The 22205-nt window shown below is 44.9% G+C and overlaps 1 protein-coding gene and 1 pseudogene across 4 annotated transcripts in view; both read right to left on the reverse strand.

The window, feature by feature from the left end:
- Positions 1 to 14882, reverse strand: part of golga4 (golgin A4) — a 29354-nt gene extending 14472 nt beyond the window's left edge. Inside the window, exons 1-14 of one of the 3 annotated variants that reach the window (XM_083658411.1) lie at positions 14719 to 14882; positions 12462 to 12539; positions 7646 to 7720; positions 7173 to 7499; positions 6929 to 6976; positions 6707 to 6763; positions 5851 to 5949; positions 4929 to 5076; positions 3377 to 3567; positions 1839 to 1922; positions 1312 to 1459; positions 1059 to 1219; positions 413 to 511; positions 130 to 285 (exon numbers count right to left, since the gene is read on the reverse strand). In XM_083658411.1, the coding sequence (XP_083514537.1) occupies positions 130 to 285; positions 413 to 511; positions 1059 to 1219; positions 1312 to 1459; positions 1839 to 1922; positions 3377 to 3567; positions 4929 to 5076; positions 5851 to 5949; positions 6707 to 6763; positions 6929 to 6976; positions 7173 to 7499; positions 7646 to 7720; positions 12462 to 12539; positions 14719 to 14796 (1749 nt within the window). In that variant the 5' untranslated portion in view covers positions 14797 to 14882. Of the gene's footprint in view, positions 1 to 129; positions 286 to 412; positions 512 to 1040; positions 1220 to 1311; positions 1460 to 1838; positions 1923 to 3376; positions 3568 to 4928; positions 5077 to 5850; positions 5950 to 6706; positions 6764 to 6928; positions 6977 to 7172; positions 7500 to 7645; positions 7721 to 12461; positions 12540 to 14718 lie in introns of all 3 variants that reach the window. The other 2 variants (XM_083658410.1, XM_083658409.1) reach the window with 2 other exon arrangements.
- Positions 14883 to 19143: 4261 nt separating this feature from the next.
- Positions 19144 to 20817, reverse strand: LOC310796155 (CCR4-NOT transcription complex subunit 6 pseudogene; annotated as a pseudogene). The gene has a single exon. The product of its transcript is annotated as a CCR4-NOT transcription complex subunit 6 pseudogene (transcript).
- Positions 20818 to 22205: the final 1388 nt, after the last annotated feature.

A 22205-nucleotide genomic window follows, 5' to 3' on the forward strand; every position in this document is an offset into this window, starting at 1 on the left:
ATTCCTTTCATACACGACTGAGACAACAAAAACAAACTGTACTGTACATAATAACAACTTTTCTCAAGAGGTTCATCTTATCCATGTAAATAAATCTCACAAAATCTGCGTGATGGTGATAAAACTTACGGTTCTCGTAGCTTCCAGCTCTAGTTGTATATCTTGAACCTTATTATCAGATTCTGCCCTCAGAGCGGTCTTCTGTAATTCTACATCCTCCAGGGCCAGAGCAGATTGTTGTTCTCGATCCTTGGCTGTTTGGGCAAACTGCTCTTTGCATTGCTCCTAATAAGCAATACAAACAAACAGCAGCTTGTCAATTAAAATTGGAGGGGAGGGGGGGGGGGGGAGTAATTCATCAATTTTGTGATTATGTGGTCAAATTAAATTAACAAAAATCATCAGCACTCACCACAGCCTGGTTGATTTTTGCAGTTAGTTCCTCTTCTTTAGCGGCCAGTGCTTCATTGTGGAGTCTTTCCATATTGGCCACAGTTTCCTCAGATGACTTCTATAATAAAATCGGTAAAGTACATTAAAATAATTACAATAATTAAAATGCATGAACAATATTTGCATTGCTTGGCTCACCATGGCCAGTGTTGGAATAGTTTCAACTGGCAACTTTTATTGTTACTGTTTATTAGTCATAATTATTTCTCACTGGGGGTGAAAATGTATATATTATTAAGACAATTCATAGAGTGGGACTATGAAGTAACAGAAATGATTAGCAGCAAATGAGGGATATTCATCGGTATACAATAACGGTACACACATTTCAAGTCAAAATCCGGATGTCAAAACCTGTTCATAAGACCTGTGTAATAATGAAGAAACAAGTAATCATGATTGTAACTTCAGCTGGAGAGGAAAGGATCTCTGGACCGAGGCTAAAATGTGTTTACACCTCCGGATGTTATTAAAGAAGCAGAAGCAAACAGCTTCATGGGGCGAGGAGAAAAACAGCGATGGAACAAACGTCCTGTTTGAAAGGGAAATAAATGGAGAGGAGAGGGAGTTTTCGGTCAGTTCCTGACCTTCATGATGGTAACCACCTCCTGTTTGACTCGGGTGAGCTCCTGCTGCAAACCCTTCCTCTCTTCGTCATTAGCCCGTTCCACCTCGTTCACCTGCTCCTCCAGCTGAACCTGCAGCTGCTTCCGGGCCTCCTCTGCCCTCTGGGCTACCCCCAAGGCCCGCTCGAGTTCTTCAAATGCTATGAAGGAAAAACACAACACGCACCGTCAAGAAATCTATGAAAACGTTTACTCTGCACATTCGGAGAAGAGGTGTGTGTATTTCTCTCACCTGATTTCTCAGACTTTTCTTTCTGCTCCTGTATCTTTTCTCTCTGGGCAGTAGCCAGCTGAAGCCTGGAGCGTAGCTGAGCAACCTCCTCCTCTTTCATCTCCAGAGTTTCGTGCATCTGACGCTTTGTCTCGGCAATGACCATACCCTAAAAGCCAACAGCCCATAGCAGAAAAAGAAGCCTTTAGCTGCAGGGGCTGTGTAAATACAAATGTATACACTCAAACTGAATTTGATTTGACAAGCAGCACCGTCTCTGTATCTCCCACTCTGAATCAAGCTCTAGGTCTGTAATTGTTTTGGACATTGCTCCAGCTCCCAGCATTCCTCAAAGAGATCTTATGAGCTGCCATGTATCCTGCAGAGCCGAGGTCAAAGTTTAAGAGCAACAACCTGGGACTGCGAGGTTTCTGACCTCTTTACTCAGTGGCAAAGTCAAAACATGCCTGTAGTTCATATACAAGAGGTTCTGCAGGACATTCAGTCAAGATGTGACCAAAGCCTAAAAAAAAAAACTCCTCACTGACCTTGTCCTGCTCCAGCTGTTCAATGAGGTTCTTGGCATCGCGCAGCTGAGTGATCAACTTTGTCTTTTCCGTCGTGTGTAACTCCTATGAACACACCAAAACGTTTAAAAGAATTACCATTAGGCCATTCTAAAATGTCATGAGGCATATATACTGCATGTTCATCCAACTAACACAACCTGTTATGCATTTTCCAACGGTTGTCTTTAGTGGACTATACTGTATACTTTAACAGCCAGTTAAACAATTTCAATATGAGAGATGCTTGCTACACCACCCAGGAGGCCTCGCCCACAAGCCAGGCAAGCAGAGCGTCTACCCAAAGCCCAGCTAAACCAAAATGCAGACCCAAATTATAGCCCAGGTTAGCAGCAGTGGCCTGTAGTAGCGATGTCTCTGTGCCACTGCTGTTTAACTGGTGGTTACTAAAGAGGAAACGCTGGGTTGTTTGATGTGTGCTGCTATGGAGGTTGAGTGTCAACTCCAAACCCACTAATCTACACCGCACTGACAGTATCATGTTCAAAGATTTAGAAAATAATTTGTTATCACCTATAATGTTCCTATCAATATCCAAGAAGACAAATCTATAGCACTGATCTAACATTGATGCTATTATGAGTATGGTTCCGGCATACATGATGAAGTCTAAAAGCCCCGAGGTGAAGGACTGGAGCTGCAGACAGCTGTCTTGTTTTACTGGGTGTTTGTCTGAGGCAGGGGATGAGCAGAGCAGAGCAGAGCAGAGCGCAGCCCAGCAGCTCCAGGATGCCGACATGCTGCTTAGGAGGGCGAAGCGGCCGTTAACCTCTGCTCTTCCTGACACAGGAAAAGCCCTATTCCCAAACAGTATGCAGACTCAATACACAGAAATATACCAACACACACAAGTATGCCAATCAAACATTACGGACGCAGACAAACTGTCACGTCGTCTTTTGACCAAACAAACTAAACTAACACGCTAAACTAACCTACCATGACACCACTAAAGCAAAATGTTTTGAAATATATTAAAAAAAATAAAATTATGCTTATGTCAAGCTGACACAACATGAACCCTGCTCCCGGAGCCGAGCCAGAGCATTTGGAGGTTAGGACTCTATGAGAGCCACAGCATTCCACTGTGTCGCTCAGATAATGGAGATACATTATCAGTGGACCATGAAGGCCCTGGAAGATGATTTACAGCAGAACATTCATTAGCCTAAACACACTGTTTAGTGATTTGCAGCATATCAGGCCAGCCCCACTTTCATCAAACCTCTTCATAATTATAGTTCACCGCTACATCAATTTCTAGTAACTGGCTGAAGCCAGAGAATTCCTTTGAAATATCTGGATAACGGTTTTTTTTAAATATCTTATGGGCAATGTAGGAATGGGTATAAGGGTATATGATATAGCAACTGAGAGGATAGTTTGGTAGAAAAAAATGCCTTCATGATTTCCATATTATGGAATAAACATTATGAACACAGTATGAACAAGGCCAGCAGAGTCAGTAGCCTCTAGTCACTGATAAACAGACTAGCTACCTTCATCTTCTCCAGCTCCTGCAGTCTCTCCTGCAGCTGTTCGTGCAGGGTTTCGTTCTCGCTGCCCAGCTGGGCGCTGCGCTCCTTGTGTGTACGCAGCATGTCTTTGCACTTCTGCAGCAGGTTTTCCTGCCTCTTCACTCTCTTCTGCAGTGCCTCCGTCACTTTGGCTGGATCACTGTTGCCCTCTTCTGCTCAGAAGGCAAAGTGCAACAGTTACAAAATGACTACAGAACAACTAGAATTCAGTGATTCCCAAAGTGTGGGCCGTCAAGGTTACTGCAGGTGGGCCCGCGAGATGCATAAGGTAGCATTTTTCACAGCCTCAGCAGGTATGCATTTACATTTAAACAAGTTTTAATTTTCAATTTAGTAAAATTACAAATGACACGTTTTTTTATTTCTACGTTTGAAATGAGCATGAAACATTTAGGATTAAATATTTTCAATTAAAAAGTAATCAGAACCAATATAACAATAACAATAACAATAAAACAATTACATGTTATTCTTCATTTGAACAGTAATGCCAAATGTATGTCCACTGAGACATTTACAGTATATATAGCATTAATAGCTTGTGGATCGATCTTTTCTTCTTCTGTTGCTCATCACAGTTTCTCTCAATAAATATCTCATCTGTGTTAGCAGCTGTGCACAATAGACCTGTAGTTTTCACATTCCAACGCTTTGGAAATCATGTCGAGAGCGCTTCCAATGCGCACCAAACAGCGCACAGAGCGTTTTGTGTGTGTTTGGTTTTGTTTTCCCCTGCCGTCGCACGCAGTACAGTTCAGGATGCAACGATCACACATACGGAAGCCAGCTAGCTAGTTTTGTTTGTTGTTGTCGATTGTTCGCACTGTAAACATGAAAACCAGATTATTGGCAATTCTGGCAGCAGCGGAGTTTTGAAGATCCCCCTGCGAGGAGACGAGGTAGGAGGAGTGACATTGACGAGCAGCCAAATGTTCAACATTTTTCAGCTTGAGACGTCCAGAGCGCTCCGCCAAAAAACACTAGCCGCCAAGAGCGCTTAAACACCAGGTGCGGTCCTTGAAAGAGGAGCCCTCCTAGCGTCTCCTTACCATAGAGAATGAATTGCAGAAATGCGCTGGCTTCCCAAATACACAGGTCCAATGTGCACAGCCCTTATGCACACAAATAGGCCTACTTATGGGTGTAGAAAATGTTGGCAATTTTTGGGGTATGTGGATGGATTATTAATTTGCACTGCAGTGCCATATGCCCATCTTCACATGTTCTGTTTATGAAATACAAAATATAGAGAAATACTTCATCTTAGTCTTAGTGTGTTGATGAGAGTTGTGATTAAAGGGTTGGGTGGCCCCCCCGGAACATTTTCAGATTTCAAAGGGTGCGGCGGAATTCTTAAGATTGGGAATGGCTGAACTAGATAGATGCTGAATAGTAACTCAATAGAAGAATCTCATATAATACCCAAGAGCCTTCAAGTTGTCATTTGGACTTCACAGAGAGATATATAACTAAATTATTACATATGCTTATATAATAAATATGCATGCTTTACCCTGGGTGATTCCAAGCTCTGGTCCTCCTGGCTCCTTGGAAGGGCTCTGAGGGGCAGAGGCAGAGTCCACCGCATCTTCAGATTGGGGAACCTCACCCTCAGGGGGCAGGGCACCACCAGACTTGCATCGCTTCTTCAACAGAGCGACCTGATAGGAAGCAGCCAAAACCACAGCTAGTAAAGAAGAAGCCTCAACAGTTCTGGGATCAATGATGTTTGTTTTGGCACATTATTTATGCATTGGCCTGTGCATCGCCTTATAACTTCTCTTCTTTATTGATTGTTCATGTTTTATTCATACTGCACCATACCGCTTTGCAGCTCAGTTGCAATAGGTGTTCTTCAATAAGTAGACGTTGTCGTCGTTGCTGTTATACACACAAGTCTTTGTATGCAAGACCCAAGATGTGTTATTTTAAGTAAGTAAAATGTTTAGCATGGGTGGCATCAGTGGGGTCAGAGCCGTGTATATAGAAGAGTCGCGACATCTCCATTCACTCCAATGGACCAGTTTTTTTACTCTCAAGAGTTCCAGGAAGTAAGGTTCTGGATTAAGCAGCACTGTCAAGTTGCAGCAAAATGGACAGTTTGTGTTGTACTTTGAAAGTTTTTTTTTGTTAGAATCAAATTGTACATCATCAGCTTTATTTTAGCATTCAAAAGTAGCGCGTGACCCCTTCCTGGCTGTTCATTGGCTAATGAGTCACGCATTTTGGTCCTCGGCTGACGCCACTCTCTCTCTAAATTGCTCTGAGTGGGGTTAAAAACCCTGGCACTGTTACTGCCATGCTCAAGCAGATGAGTTAGTCATTTGTGTCTGTGTGTGTGTGTGTGTGTGTGTGTGTGTGTGTGTGTGTGTGTGTGTGTGTGGCTTTGACCCCGATGTCTCCAACACACATTATCCACACTCCCACGCACGCACCTGGGTCTGGAGGACGGTGATCATCTGGTCTTTCTCCTCCAGGGTGGCATCAAACTCGTCCTGTAGGTGTTTCTTGGCCTGCTGGTCCATCTGCAGCTCCTACAGATCGCCAAATAAGTTAAAGTTCATGCATTAAACTATTTCGATTTTCTTTCAGGGAATTCGCAGTTCAAAGACTGACACACAAAGACTAGTAAAAAGCAAGAGTGAACACACATCCAAACCAAAAAGCGGCAGGCGCAAGAATAAAACTGCTCGCACACTGCAGGGCTCCGTTTCAAGGTTTTATTGCACCGACTAGTCTCGAGTCTAGGCACTCTGACACTAGAGTTGGTGCAATAAAACCTTGAAACGGAGCCCCCAACAGTTTTATTCTTTTGTAAGACAATAATCTAAATCAGAAGCTATAATGAAAACAATGTTTTTAGAGGAAGATTTTGCTTTATACATTATGTAGAGAAAGAGTCCCGCCGCGCTTCAGCTGTAAAGGCAGGTCCGGTGCATCACAGAGGAGGGACGCAGCATCATTGAAGAAAGAAGAATCTGACCTGATGAAGACCCACTTGGCGTTGAAACATTGTCTGTAACTTTTGCACCTAAATAAAAAGGTACTTAATAGTCCGAGCTGCTCCAGATTCTCCTTTCTTCAATTTGCTTTATTATGTCGGTGCTACCTGGGATGTGATGAAATCTTAAAAGAAAAGTTCAGGAGTGCAAAGTCCTCTGTGATTACTGGCACTTGCGTTTACACCTGTCTCTCTTCTGATAGCCCAAATGAAAGAGATACACAATGTAGAGATATCGACTTCGGGAGACAACAAGGGTCACACACACTCTGGCCACAGACATAGTATACCTCTCTCAGCTCCCCTATCCTGCGGAGAGCTTTATCTTGACTCTGACTAAGGATGACCTGGGGGGGGAAGACAGAAGCAACATACACCTGATCAGTTTATGACAGGAGGTACTTCTGAAAATGAAAGCTGAAAAGGATGAGAAAGCTCCTGGGTAAAGAACAACCCGAGTGTGAACTATCAACATCACAAAACACAGAGTATTAGCTGACACTGCAGCTTACCTGGGTTTTGTCTTTATCTCGTTGTACCGTTCGGTATGCAGTAACCAGCTGCATGAAAGAGAAATAAGAAGAAGAATAAAAAATGGTGAGTATACTGATGTTTAGAGAGAATCAGTGAGAAAGAGACAGACAGAGAGAGAGGACATCATATTTCTCTCATGATATTATTATCATGACGCTGAACAAGTTTACAAATGCCACCTCTTACTCCTGGGGGGGGAGGAGTGTCATGGTGGAGTCTCACCTCAGAGTATTTCCCTCTGTAGTTTCCCAGGCTCCTCTCCACCCTGTGCAGGCGATGCAACAGCTGATCTTTGGACAGAGACTCTGTGTTCCCCGGCGAGTCCTCGGCCTCGCTCTCGATGTCTGAAGGGGGGTCGTAGGTCGGCACCGCCCCCGACTCACTCTCGCCCACGGCGGTCAGGGAGTCGCGCGACGGGCTGCGCACCAGGCTCTCTTTCGAGGGCGAGCGGAAGAGAGTTTCCGCCCGACTGGCCCCGCCACGAATTAGAGACTCCACCGAGGGAACCCTCAGCTGCAGTTTCTGGGCAAACGACTGGGGCTCCTCTCGCTGTTTTGCAAATGTCATTCATTCGAGGAGAAAATTACATTATGAGAGATGACGACGACGCTACATTAACCACAAAAAGCATTTTGAGAGCATGAACTTGAAGTTCACGGAGGAGATTGGGAGACTGCGTGATGCACTACACTTACCCGAGGAGAAGAGCTGCCATCTCCATTAAAGCTGCCTCTGGGAGACCTTGTAGCTCCGCCTCCTTTAGAGGCACTCTGCAGAGAAATAATAGTATATAAGTGAGTAAAGAGGAGTGTGCCTGGGCCTTGTCCTGGGCCCCTTTAGTCATCCACACCCAGCGTGCCACACTCCCTGATTACTCTGGACGAAGCAATATTAGTATTGCTGGGAGCAATGCAGGGGCAACGGGTACCCTCATGCAACTTGGAAAAAACAGAGGGGTTAAAAATACACAAAACGAAGGCATCTCTACTGCGCGTTAAAACGAAAAGGGGTTAAAATGATACTCTACCGAACAGCCAACGAGGTCAGAACAAACAAACCGTCAAACTCAATTAGAGGAGCCAGTGTTTAGAATTGAAAAGAGGTTTTAGTTGGTGGTGCTGTATGCGGCTGTAGTACAAGAGCACAGAGTCCAAACAGGAGTGTGTGAACATGAAGCAGCTTGGTTGGTTTTAGTCGGCTTGTTAGAAGAAGCGGGGTCAGAGTAAGCAGATTTTCTCCTCCCTTGTCCAGCAGCTCCAAGAGCTACTCCTTCCTCATCCTCTGGGATGTTCTACAAAACAATCAAGATTTTAGAGTCACTCCTGGGTCAATTCCAGGATCAGTCTCAGTACATGTATAGTTTAAGAATGGCTCTTATCTCGATACTTTGGTCATAATGTATGGCTATATGTATGCTATCTGCTATATAGAGTCCCCTCTAAACTATTGGAACAGCTAGGCCAATTCCTTTATTTTTGCTGTACACTGAAAACATTTGGGTTTGACATAAACAACTTAGAAGATAGCAGCTTTTGTAAAGGAACACGCAATTTTTAGGTGAGCAAAATTATAGGAACAGATAGACCTAAAATAGATTAAAGTGAATAATACTTCATATTTAGCTGCAAATCCTTTGCTTGCAATAACTGCATCAAGCCTGCGACCCATTGACATCACCAAACCTTTGGCTTCTTCTTTTGTGATGCTTTTCCAGGCTTCCACCGCAGCTTCTTTCAGTTGTTGTTTGTTTCGGGGGGGTTTCTCCCTTCAGTCTCCTCTTTAGCAGGTGAAATGCATGCTGCTCAATAGGGTTTAAGTCTGGAGACTGACTTGGCCAGTGTAAAACGTTCCACTTTTTCCCCCTGACCGTTCACAGAAGACTTGGGGAATAAAAGTACAGAGGCTACACCGCAAAATGCAAACCAGATCAATTACACAGCAAATTTGCCCATCCAAGATTAAATGGCAAAATGCTTTTATTGTGCCATAGTACACTTGTGGTTGACACATCAATTCACAGACAAACAGTTTACAAGTGTCTCTTGTGTCTGAAAATGTATGACATGACTGACATTTCTCATACTGAGGACAAAGACACTTGGAGAAAGGCTTCGGCCTTTCTAAAATATGGTGATGATTTGTAAAGATGTAGATGAGAAATCATGAAGATTCGGTGTCTAATTTTAGAAGTGTGCAGCTAATTAAAAGTCATGACAATGACACTCGTTGTATGCTATACATGCTCCAGATATCATGCGATAATTGACTGACAGTGACACTGATGGTTATAATCTGGAGACTTCAACAGAAGAAAGTCTTAAATTGAGGCTAATTTGGAAAGCCTTTTGTTGCCTTTTAAATGCAATCAGAAGTTAAGAGGCAACAGAGAACATGAATCCTCACAGATAATAATAGTGACACCAGAGTCCAGAAAGACATACCATTAATTTGCCCACATTACCAGTATGTCCTTATTGGAGCTAGTAAACATCAATGACATTATTCACTGTGGCCACTAGCCTTAGGCAGAACAAGTGAGAATTATTCATATTTATCTTACCTACAAATATGTCTGATCTACTTCAACTCCTTTGGCTGATATATTAAATCAGTATCAGCATAACATTTTAAACTGTACCAGCGCTAAATATAGAGGGCGAGAGTAAACAACCAAATTCAGCATTTTAAATTAGATTTTCATGGTGAAGAAGCACCCATATTCTCTTCAGAAGCAACTGTTACCGAGTGACCAAAATACGATTTTAAATTAAACACCGAAAGAATGCAAGTCTTTATTCTATTACATCTTATGTCAAATAGTAAAATAAATCATGTTATCAAAGCAGATGCATACATTTATATAAAATTTGCATACAATAATGAATGGAATACTGATTTTCCAAATGTCATTTCTGTCCAAAAAAGACCATGTTCAATTTCTTTCTTGTTTGCAACTATTATTATGCAATAATTTATTTTAACGACGTTATATTGAAAATGGGTCGTACCAAATGACAGATTTTCAAGTGTTCCCAATGCATTGTTCATTATCATCCTCCAGCCTGCTTTCTGCCTCACACATCATGAACAACACCCATTCTGCTCTATGGTATGCACTCCACAAGGGCACATACCAAGGTGCTCCGGTCTGTTTGTTTACTTGGAAAAGTTAGAGTTAGAAGAAATTGACCATTTCCACGGCGTAAAGAGCCCGCGGCTATACAATGAAAACTTCTACTCTCCAAATAAACAGACATGTGGGGGAAAAGGCGGCCATCAGTCAACAACTCAACATAATAATAGAGAGGAGGTTGAGGGTCTAAAAGGCAAGCAGCTAAAAGCTAAAGGATACCTAAAGACAAGGGGGGTGACATTCAGTTCTCTGACAGATTAGAATAACTGAAGGGTAATAAACCAGCAGAAAGCACGTACAAGCTTCTATCCCACAATATCTAAACCATCACTCCCATTAGATGCAAGGTTAGCCTAGACGTGAGATGCCTTCTGGTTACTACGTCCAAAGGGAACGGGGAAGAGACAAAAGAGAGCAGGGAACAAGCTGTCCCTGCTTTTGGGTCACAATCCTCTACCTACTGTAGTCCCCCCAAAAAGGTACTGAGATGCGAGGAAGGAACAGGGCAGGAGGAGGCAGAGGAGAGGGAGGAGGCATGGAGTGAGGACACACTCACCACACTGGCTACCTGGGCCGTTTGGGGTCGTTTTGAATGGTCCAGAGCAAAGATAGTATACTCAGAGAGAAAAGCGGGCTCGGCTATCATCCCGGCCAGCATCTGACCCCCGTCAGTGCAGTGACGGGGACGACAGGCAGGGTGGAGAGGAGAGGGAGACAGAAAGCAATGAGAAAACAACACCATGAGTGTGAAATTGCGTTGAGGGGGAACCGTCTTGCCAGACTATCCAGACTCTTCTCTAGACAGACTGGCCAGAGAGACTGAGATGGATGGAGAGAGTCAGTCAGAGAGAGAGAGAGAGAGAGAGACTGAGGGAGAGAAAGAGCGGGAGAGAGAGAGTCAGAGAGGGTACATGAAAGAGGAAGAAAAAGGAGAAAGGGGGGTAAAAGTGAAACACCCAATCAACATCAATGTTATGAATAACCATTTGACATCTCTGGAGGTAGTCTCAAGTCATAGAACTTAACAAAACATTTGTTTCTGTAGTCTTGTATTCTCGAAAATGACCAAACTCTCAGTGATGTCAAAGGGTTAAAGACTGAGAGAAAAATCAAAGGTGCGGTGTGGTGATGATGAGAAAGCTTCGAAGTTGAAGGCACATGGGCCCAAGCTATGAGAGAGCCTCTGCTTCCCAAAGGACACGAGAGAACGAAGACTATTGAAACCTGACCAAAAAGGTAGCCTGCTACACTTCCACTATTCCAGTTGGGCCTCACAGTCTGCCGTGTCAAAATGGAGCAGGTTCTTCATGAATGAATTATGATGAATACGCCAGGCCCATTTTTGATCTAAAGATCAAACAGCAAAGACCCTACAACACCCATATCTAAGCAACACTAAAAATGGCATGTACTAACCAATGAACAGAGATGGCTGGGAGGGGGAACTGAACTGCACCAACTCATTAGAGGAGAAAACTCTGAAAGGAGGATACATCTGATCAATAATTAATTTGCATGCTGAAATATGGCCTGTTCTCCACAAACAAAATGGCCTTCTCACTGCTTTTGCCTAGGGTGGAGAATGTGGTTTTGTTGGTGCTGTTTTAGCATAATAATGGACGAAGATCATTCAACTTCTGCTCTAAACAGCTGCAGGCTGTTGGAATATCTCATTGTGATATTGTGACGCCAGGTGTTGACCTTTCATTTATAGTGCAAAGTTTTTAACAAAAGGCCGCAACAACTGAATCAACTGAAGGAAAAAGGTGATAAATCACAATACATCCCAGTATCTAATCACAATACTCAGAATATTGCAAAAACATTGTCACAATGTGATTCTGATAAATCGATTAAGGGAGCCCCGTGGTGATTCCCATGTGTTGTCTTAAAGCAAAACACTGATAGATAAGTAATGCAACATCTACAATGACTGTCAATGTGAATAATCCGCTTCTATTATCATTACGCAATCCAAGTGTAATCAGAATGGGGGGCAGAGGGATAAGACTCTTTAAACAGTTTACATTTAGGATTGAGAATGGGCATTGGCATTCAACAGGTCATCACAGCCTGCCCTCTTCGGAAACGTAAGACCCCACATGGACTTGTCATCGATTTAACTGTTACTTGCTAGCACAGCGCGCAGTCAAAGAGGGAGTGATCAAAAACGCTTTATTAAGAGGATCCTAAGAGTAATAAAGTGCACGACAGATTTTGTGAACTTGCCCATATGACTGAGGTGTATTTGATAATAACTGAAGATGACGATTATAAAGTAGGGTGGGGAGAGAGAGTGCTCCACTCCTGCAGGCAGCCCGCACTATAAGCACAAGCATATTAATGACACCTCTATCATAGGCTCATGCCATGCTTACCTCTCGGTCACTCGGAGAGGGCGAGCCATCTTGGGGAAAGGTTGGGGTGTGGCTGCCGCGCCTGTCTCCAGACCCCGCCTTCAAAAGAAAACATACATAGCAGCCAGAGATTATAATAAACCTGTATCCCGCCTTAAAAACAAAACACACCTAGCAGCCTGAGATTATATACCGCCTTAAAAACAAAACACACCTAGCAGCCTGAGATTATATACCGCCTTAAAAACAAAACATACATAGCAGCCAGAGATTATAATAAACCTGTATCCAAACATGATCATCTGCCTCCTGCCCTTTCCTTACCACCCTCCCTCCACAAATAACACACAACCATAATAACACATGAACACTTAAACATGTACACAGGGTTGCCAAATTGGGAGGTAAGATAACCGGGGTATCAATGTGCAATATTACCAACATGTCAGACCAGTACACCAGGAAATTGGCACAAAAGATTCTAGCTGATTCACAGCACCCTCTATGGTCTGAGTATGCACTCTTACCTTCAGGGCGAAGGTATTGTATGCCTAAGATGAGAACGAAACGAGGTATTACGTCCTTCGTTCCACGCAGCATTCAGCTGCTTAACAAGTCTTAATTTCTTTCTTTTTTTTTGGTTTGATCTTTTAGCCCTTATTGATCATGCACCTAGTGCTTTTTGATTGGTCATGAAGTGTGATGCTTTTTTATGATGCATGTATATTATGCTCATGTTTTGTATTATATGTGTGTGTGCCTGCCTGCCTGTCTGTCATGTTCATGTTTTTGGGCTCTCTCTGTGCAGAGCAAATTCCCTGAGGGGCAATAAAGTTTTCATTCATTCATTCACACAAAGTTCTAATTATAAAGTGCTTTCAGGTTTTTTAATCTCTTAGTAGCCTAAAATAATTTTTAATAGACCCATCTCACAGCAACCGTTTTGAGGCGGTAAAGCAGAAAGTAAAGCAGATGTAACAAATACCATTAATGGTGGCTCCATTCCATTTAGGTGTTCCAGTGCCAGGGCCCTCGTTAATGTTATTGGTTACACCTGCTTTACCACCATAACAGTGTTGAGATAATTGTTGATTCAACAAGATTGCTGTGAAAAGGGCCTTTACAACACTAGTCTGGATGGTAAAACCTCGCTCCGTGACTTCCGGCTATGGCCGGAACGTAGGAACCAAAGTGCTGTACTGTAATGTTATGGATCCAGCCAGTTTCTTCAAGTACTTCTTTGAACATTTTGTTTGGTATGGCCATGCTTCTTATTTTTTCTCTAACTCCTAGCGACTGGCAAGGTTAGGCTGCATACTGCTGCATTTCTATGGGGGAACGAAAACGAACTCTCCTCGGGAAGAGCCTGGTGACGCCAGCGAGGTTAATACAACACTATAATGTATCATGTAGCCTAGATCTGAAAGGCTGTCTACTACACCATTCTTGTCAATGCCACTATTTATCAGTCTTCTTCTTTGACCTTTTCAGCTGGACAGGCAGGTTTTGTGATAAGACAGTGTCAACTCAAATATAAATTAATCAACCAATCAATCAATACTATGTGGGGGGGGGGGGGGGCATAAATTAAGAGTAGAACCACTTCTCCAGGGACCACTACAGAGTTGACATCTGCCAGGGGGTAACTATATTTGCACGTACCATTTTAGCAATGTGCTAATGTAATTACTTGAAATATATATTTTAATGTTAATAAATAAATAATAAATCGCATCTATTTTTCCACGTAATCCATGTAAAAAGCGACGGACACCGACACACCATGAACAAACATCTGACGGCAAGAGCCTTCAGCGCAACCGGGTCTACTAGCATCGTCAAGCTACCAGCTGACATCGGATTATAATATAGCCCACCTATAATAATGCAACATAAATCACACATGTTTAGCCAACGTTACATGACGATTGCGGTATTTCCAGTTGTCGACTGCACTAACGTTAGGAGGTCCCGGTTGGCTGTTCGTCCTGTTGTGGCATTTTTACAACTTGGAGGCCGAGACCCCAGTGTCCTCAACGCATCTTAAAGCTGATGACAGCTAGCCTGATAGTTAGCTAGCTAAGTTAGCTTGTTGCTAGTTAGATTAGTTCACCAAGTTAACGTTACGAGCTTGCCAAGTCATGTCAAGTTGTAGCGTTACTTCAGTTCTCAACAGTGAAGAATGAATGACTTGTTTACAACGATACCTTCCTTGGCTAGCACTAGAGCCAGTCTAAACAGATGTTAGCTGTTAGCTTCCAACAGCACAACAACCAACCTGGGCCTGTTGTGGTGACTGCGCATTCCTCTGTGGTAACTGCTCCTCGTTTATCTTTTGCTTAAGTTTTTTAAACATGTTTTCACGCCAACGTAGCTATTAACTAACTAGTAGATAACAACTACACGGCGGAATGTGTCTTGTTTTATGTTATCCAGGCATCCAGCCAGACTTCCTCCTTCGCCTCTAATTTCCAGCAGGTGACTGGGATCACTGCGCCTGTGCGGCCAACGTGGAGGAAAAACTGTAACGTCAGAGTTAAAGGGCCAACTGAACAACCATGCCTATCCTGTATTAGATCCTGTACAGGTAGGGTGCCGGATTATCTAACCAGGACACTTACGGGGAAGGGGGGGGGGCATATGAATTAAAAGTTAAAAAGAAAACTCATATATATTCAATTCAAAGACATGACCATAGTTAATTACAGTATCGCCAAAGCACATTCATTGTACATGGTAGTAGTGTGTGTGTGTGTGTGTGTGTGTGTGTGTGTGTGTGTGTGTGTGTGTGTGTGTGTGTGTGTATATGTATAATATATATAATATATATATATTACATTACATTTACATTACGTCATTTAGCAGACGCTTTTGTCCAAAGCGACTTACAATATCACAATTTGTCAACAGTACAGAAAACCACTATGCAACACAATCAATGACAGCTAAGATACTTTGATAGACTAGCACCATGTAGGAAGTAGTTTGAATATAGTTTGAATATATATATATATATATATATATATATATATATATATATTGTAACGTATCGGTGATACGCCAAGGAACGGAGAGTTGTAGTTGGTACAGGTTCTTTATTCACAGGCTTCTTTAGCTCCTAGCAGCTAGCTTCACACAGCTAGCTCTACACACAACAACCGGTCTCGCTCACTCCATAGCTTGACTGACATCCGGCCTGCGGCCGCTGGTCATATATACCCCCTTTCCCCTAGGAACACACCCACACACATTAGTTCCTAGCTACAATCTAGACACTCCTATTGCACATCACATTACAGGTAATACCTGGATTACCTGGAACGCTACATACTCCTCACCCAACATTAGTCGACGCCCACGTCGACACCCACAACCCACACATATCCCCCCTGTACCAAAACACACCACCCCACAACATTTTGTATTCCCCCAATTTGTCTCTTATTATTTCACTACTTTTTTTTCATTCCACCACCACCATTTGCATTTCTTTTCATTCCTTCCTCTTTTCCCATTCCAATAGCCCTTTTCTTTTTTTACACACATTTACATTCAACTCAATAACCCATTTACGTTTTCCCTCTTTCCTTTACACTCATTTTCAATTTAACTCAAACCCATCACATTGACATCATTTCTTCCCTCTTTCCCCATTCATTTAAATTCAACCCACATATCATTTCGGTTTGACAATAACCCCAACATTTACATCATTCTTTTTCCATTACCTTCATTTAAACCTTTTTTCTTACTCACATTATCCCACTTCACTTCAACCACTATTTCCATCCCCCCTTTTACAGCTTCTGTCCCACCTGAAGCACACTAGTCTTTCTCCACCCCCAGTGGGGTTAGTCCTTCGCAAGGTGACTCTTTTCGGTCCCTTTTCTGTGCTCTACAGTCCTCACACGCACTGCAGTATCTCCGCACGTCCTCCTTTTGCTTGCCCCAGTAGAAATGTCCACGGAGGAGGCTGAGTGTCTCTTCGGGCCCACGATCACCGCATGGGCCCTCGTGCATCATCTTCAGTAACGCTTCTCGCAGGCAACCAGGCACAACCCACTGGGTCCCGCCTTTCCCATGCCCCTTTCTCTCCAAAACCCCATCTACATCCAGACGCAGGTCGGTAAACATGTTCCACAGTCCTTTCATGGCACCGGAAAACATGTGAATCTCCTCCACAAGGGGCCGGCGTCCGGCCGCCACCCACGCATACACCGGACCGATATCCGCATCCTCCATCTGTCTGCGTCTCCACTCACCCCCGGTGACATGCGTGATGTGCCTGTCCTCGTCTGTCGGCTCCACCTCTTGCACTCGCTTGTCCTCCCGTCCCGCTCCCCCAGGGTGCGGCGTGTTGAGGACAGCAGGGCGAACACCATCGGCGTCGATCTCCACCTCGGCTTTCTGCAGTGCAGCCGTCGGGGCTGTGTAGCGGCTTGGTTGGGCCGGCTCCTCCAGCGTTGACCCCTCTCGCTCCCCCGGGGACACGAGTGCCGCTCCCCCGACTGTAACAGCTCTGCAGATGATGTCGCTCACTTCCCTCTGGCTGTTCAAAACGATCCCCGCTCTCCTGATGGTCTCGTCGCTGATGATGATGTCCCCCTCTACCGGCTGGTATGCAGAGCAGCTAGCCTGGGCCGGCTCAACAGTCACTCTCCTGCCCAGAACAATCGGCTCTGTACTGCTCCGCTGCTCCGCCGCTTGTTGCTCAGGCTGCTCCACTGCTCCGCTACTCCGCTGCTCCTCTGCCTGTTGCTCCGGCTGCTCCCCCGGCTGTGTGTCTCTTCCAGCGTTCACACTCTTAGTGCAGTCTCTAGCTAAATGTTCAGGCGACTGGCAAGTCCAACAAAGCCTCACCTGTCCGCCGCCTGCCCGTCTCTCCTCTCCCGCTGTCTTCCAGTCCCCGACAGCTTCTTGACACTCTCTGGCTAAATGTCCGATCGCGCCGCATGCCCAGCAGGCTCCCTGCTGTCCCCAGTACCTTTGCTCCGCATACCCGGTCCGTCTCCCGGGGCCGCCTCGGCACCACCTCGCCACGTGGCCCGGTTCTCCACAGCTCCAACACAGTCTTTGCGGCTCCTCCGTCCGCTTCTCTCCGTGCTGCGCGACCTCTCGTAGCAGCTCCATAAGCCCCTCTGCCCAGGCTGGTGTCGCCTCCAACAGCCGTCTGATCTCCTGCATCAAGCGGGCTTCCATGCCCGCCAGCACCGAGCTGATCCCCATCGTCAGCTCTTCTTTTCTCCCGTTCGCCGACAGGCATTCTTCTAAGCGCACCATCACACGTGGCGCTCGTAGCAGCTAGCTCACACAGCTAGCTTGCTACCGCTAGTCGCTCGAGCCTTTGATCTCCAACTTTTCCTCCGCCGTTCCTCCTCACTCTCTCCCCTCTCGACCGAAATCAGGCGTTACCGCTTCACTTCTGCACCAATGTAACGTATCGGTGATACGCCAAGGAACGGAGAGTTGTAGTTGGTACAGGTTCTTTATTCACAGGCTTCTTTAGCTCCTAGCAGCTAGCTTCACACAGCTAGCTCTACACACAACAACCGGTCTCGCTCACTCCATAGCTTGACTGACATCCGGCCTGCGGCCGCTGGTCATATATACCCCCTTTCCCCTAGGAACACACCCACACACATTAGTTCCTAGCTACAATCTAGACACTCCTATTGCACATCACATTACAGGTAATACCTGGATTACCTGGAACGCTACAATATATATATATATATAAATGCCCCCCATCGCCCATGAGCCTACATCCCTTGCCCCTTCCTTAGTCAAAAGGTGGTACATGGGCCATATGAGCTCAAAAGTATGACTGGTCTAACTACAAGCTGGGGGTAAACAGTCTGCAAATAGGATGGTAGCTGTTCTGTTTCTCACATCAATCAATCACTCAATCAATCACTCAATCAACTTTTATTTCAGACACAATTGGGTCCATAGAGACATACAGTACAGTAAACAATACAGGAAACATTTAGAAGCGTAAAAAGGATTAAGAAATATAAACTAAAAGATATGCAAACTTTGGCGCCAGTGTTTCCAGAAGCATGATGTATACTGTACCTTGTATCACTCTTAGTTATGTCAACAAGAGCCATTGTAATCTGATTGCTAGACACTGTCAGTCTGCCCATAAATTTAAACATAAAATTTCTCAGAACAGCATAAAAAGTGGGTACATTCCTAGGCTAGACACAAACATTTCACTTGCGCTATTCCACCTGGGGAGTTTGAGCAATATACGGAATGCATCGTTGTTTGCCACCTGAAGTTTTTTCATTCTCGCATACATCAATCCCCTGCAAACTAACACTACATACAGCCCATGTGAAGTCAGGTGAATACGTAGCTCATTCTCATGTGAATGTATGAATGTAGCTAGTTCTCAGACGTCTGGTTCTCGAGGTATCTGTGGGTTTGGCTGCTATTGCACCATGGCCGGAGTCAGAGGTGGAGACTAAACTGTAGCAGCACAGGAGACTTTCGTGACTGCACGAAAGGCTTCACAGCACCACAGAAGAAGAAACAGAAGAAAATATACAATATTTATAACATACAAAATCCCTGTCAGCCAGACATCACTGTACGGTTGTTTTACAGGTTGTGTTTTTGTCTTCCTCCTCCAGTGCGGGGGGGGGGGGGGGAGGGAGAGGCTTTGTTGGTAGCTTCCCCTGGGAGGGCGAGGGGCTCACTAGGCAGGCACAAGCAGGTGGAGCGCGGGGTTGGGGGGGTGTAGGTTGGGCAAAAGCAACTCCAACTGGGCGAAAAGCGAGAAGTGGTCAGAGGGGATGTGTGGGTGCGGGCAGCCGCTGACATTGTTCTCTAGGAGCCAGTGGTGGTCCAGAGGGCCCAGGATACCCAACACGTTCAGGTGAGGCTTAGAGTAAAAAATGTAGTCGATGACACCCTTAAAGTCAGACGTGTAGTTGGTGTAAGGCATCAAGCCATTCTCGTAGGCGCTCTTCAGCTGGAAGCCATGGCTGATCCTGCCATTGGACGTGCTGTTCTTGCCGTTGCAGTTGAAATTGTTCAGGCTGTCGCTGTAATGCAGCTCCTTGAAGTCCTTGTGAGTGCAGTCCACTCCGCCCGTACTCAGGTACTCCACCACACCAGAGTCGGGCAAGGAGTTGAGGTCAGCGCACAGCACCAGGGGAATGGCATTGGTCTCACCAGAGACAGAGGACAGCTTGAGGGTATGGGTGGCCTTGTCCACAATGTTCTTCACCTCCGACAGGAACATCATGGTCTGGACGAGCTTGACGTCAGAGTACTCTGGGTCCCAGTGCATGTGGGCATTGGCCATGAGTAGCAGCTGCTTCTCCATACCATGAAGTGACTTGCCCGAGGAGAGCTCCATCATCTCCTTGCGCACCTCGAGCAGCACGGCCACCCCGATGTTGTCCTTGGTCATCACCCTGTTCAGCATAGCCTCTGAGCCCTCGGAGTTGGCGATGGCCAGCTGGTTGAACTCCACCGTGTGCTTCTGCACCACACTGAACTTCTCAGTCTTGTAGAAAATTGCACATCCATCCACATGTTTGCGGTCAGACTCGGACATCGTCCTAGCCCGCGACTTTGGACTGAAGAATCCCTCGTAACACTGCTCCTTCAGCTCGGGCAGGAAGAAGTTGTAGTACTGCTCCGTCTCAACTTCCTGCAAGCTGATGACGTCTGCATTGCAGCCCAAGATCTCCTGTATGATGGATTTCTTCCTGTAGTCCCAGTTTAGAGCCCATGAGGGGCAGTATAGTTGTCGTGTGGCATACTTGGCACACAGCACATTGTAGCACATCACGGAGAATAACGCAGAGGGCCGTGCTCGGTCTGGTTCCTGGACAGAGATCCAGGAGCGGGCCGGGGGCTGCTCTGTGGGTATGCGCTTGACAGCTTCCGCCAGATTGTCTAACAGGTAGTTGAGCAGTCGCCGCGTGCCATCCGCTTCCTGGTAGAGGCTCATAATTTCTTGCGCAAGTGGGTTTCCTGTCAATCCCAGTGTTTGTAACTGAACCAGTTTGCCCAATTCAAACGGCAGGACCTGCAACTGGTTGTTATTCAAAAGCAGTTCCCTGAGAGACGCCATGTCGCCGAGCTCTGCCGGCAGCCTCCTGATCTTATTGGATGAGAGATCCAGGTACACCAGGTTGTGTAGTTTGGCAATGTCTGGTGGGATGTGTGACAGTGAGTTGTCACCGAGGTGCAGGGCAGTGAGGTGGGTGAGAAACCACAGGGCTGTGCTGAGACTCCTTACTCCACCGCTGATCTGCAGCTCAGCCCAGTATGACTTCTTGCCGTTTGCTGCCTCCTCGCTCGACATAATTGTGTACATCCGCCTAGGGTCCGGTGGGTCATATCTTTCCTTGGACATTCCTATATATTTTTCCTTCCTATTTTTCTAGCTACTTCACCAGTTTCCACTGCCACTTTAATGTACTTTGCCTGATGTTATAACAGTGATGTCCTTCAAGCAATTGTGATGTCATCAGTGATGTCATCACAATGCTTATGACCTCATTAGCTCATTGGTGCTTTATGACATCACTGATGATGTCACATCATCAGTCACATCATCAGTGCTTTATGTGACATCACTGATGATGTCACAATGCCTATGATATCATTATACTGCATTCAAGACAACTCGGAGCAGAACTTTCCATTTGGATTTTTTTCTGAGTGAGTGAGTGGTTATGACATCATCAGTCACCGCTGGCCGACTCGACGATTGTGAGACAGGGGGTTAGCTAGATCGTCTTTTTCTTTTTAGCTGCGGCCAGCACGGTCAGCAGCTCTTTAAGTCACTCTGTTGGTTGGTTGGTTGGTTGGTGGGTCCACAAAAATGTTGGTCCGCAAAATCAATGTCAATGGAGCATCACTGATGATGATGTCACAATGTCTACTCCATGACAATAATCAATGTCTGTCACAAATCACTTATGCACAGAGCCATTGTGACAACATTGGTGATGTCATAAATCACTGATGACACATAATGTCACATAATGCAAATGCATACATTGCTACATCAGTTATTAAAATGTGACACCTAAAACATCACTGATGATGTCACTGAAGATTGGATCGATGACATGATCAGTAGTGTCACGATACTTGCAAGATTCAAGATGTTTATTGTCACTCCAGTTGCACGTGTACACTCGTAGGCCAGGTGGCTCCGCAGGACTTGAATATGAGCAAAAGCAACACGATATGAAACATAAGATCAAAACCACACCAAGAGCAATAGTGTGCGTGCCCCCCTGTCCCCGCCCCTTTCTGTAATTCTGCATTGACCACCTTGTTCTTAGACTTTCAGGGAGAGGTGGTTGTCCTGGAACCACTACACTAGGGCATCCACCTCTTTCCTGTAGGCCAGGGGTATTCAATTAGAATTCAGAGAGGTCCAGTTCGAGAAAATCTCCTCAAGCAAAGGTCCGCAACATCATGTCTAACTGCGTTATTATTCAGTGTCATAAAGTAGCCTAATAGTTGTATCAATGTGTAGTCAGCAACTAATTAATTTCAACAATGTTTATTTTCAGTTTTCACGTTTAACTGTAGGGATTTTAAAATACTCAAATAATAGGCTAAATAATTCTTATTTTCAAGTAAAATAAGGGCTACATTAAAAAAAACACATAGCAGAAAGCTTTTGAAAATTTGCATCTTAAAATAAAGTGCTTAAGAAAAATGAAATGAAAGTAGCAGCTTGAGTTTCCCTTTTTCTGGTTTTTGCAGTCTTATCTCAAAATATTT

Source organism: Poromitra crassiceps (assembly GCF_964638095.1).
Source record: "Poromitra crassiceps genome assembly, chromosome: 22".
Taxonomy (NCBI): Eukaryota; Metazoa; Chordata; class Actinopteri; order Beryciformes; family Melamphaidae; genus Poromitra; species Poromitra crassiceps.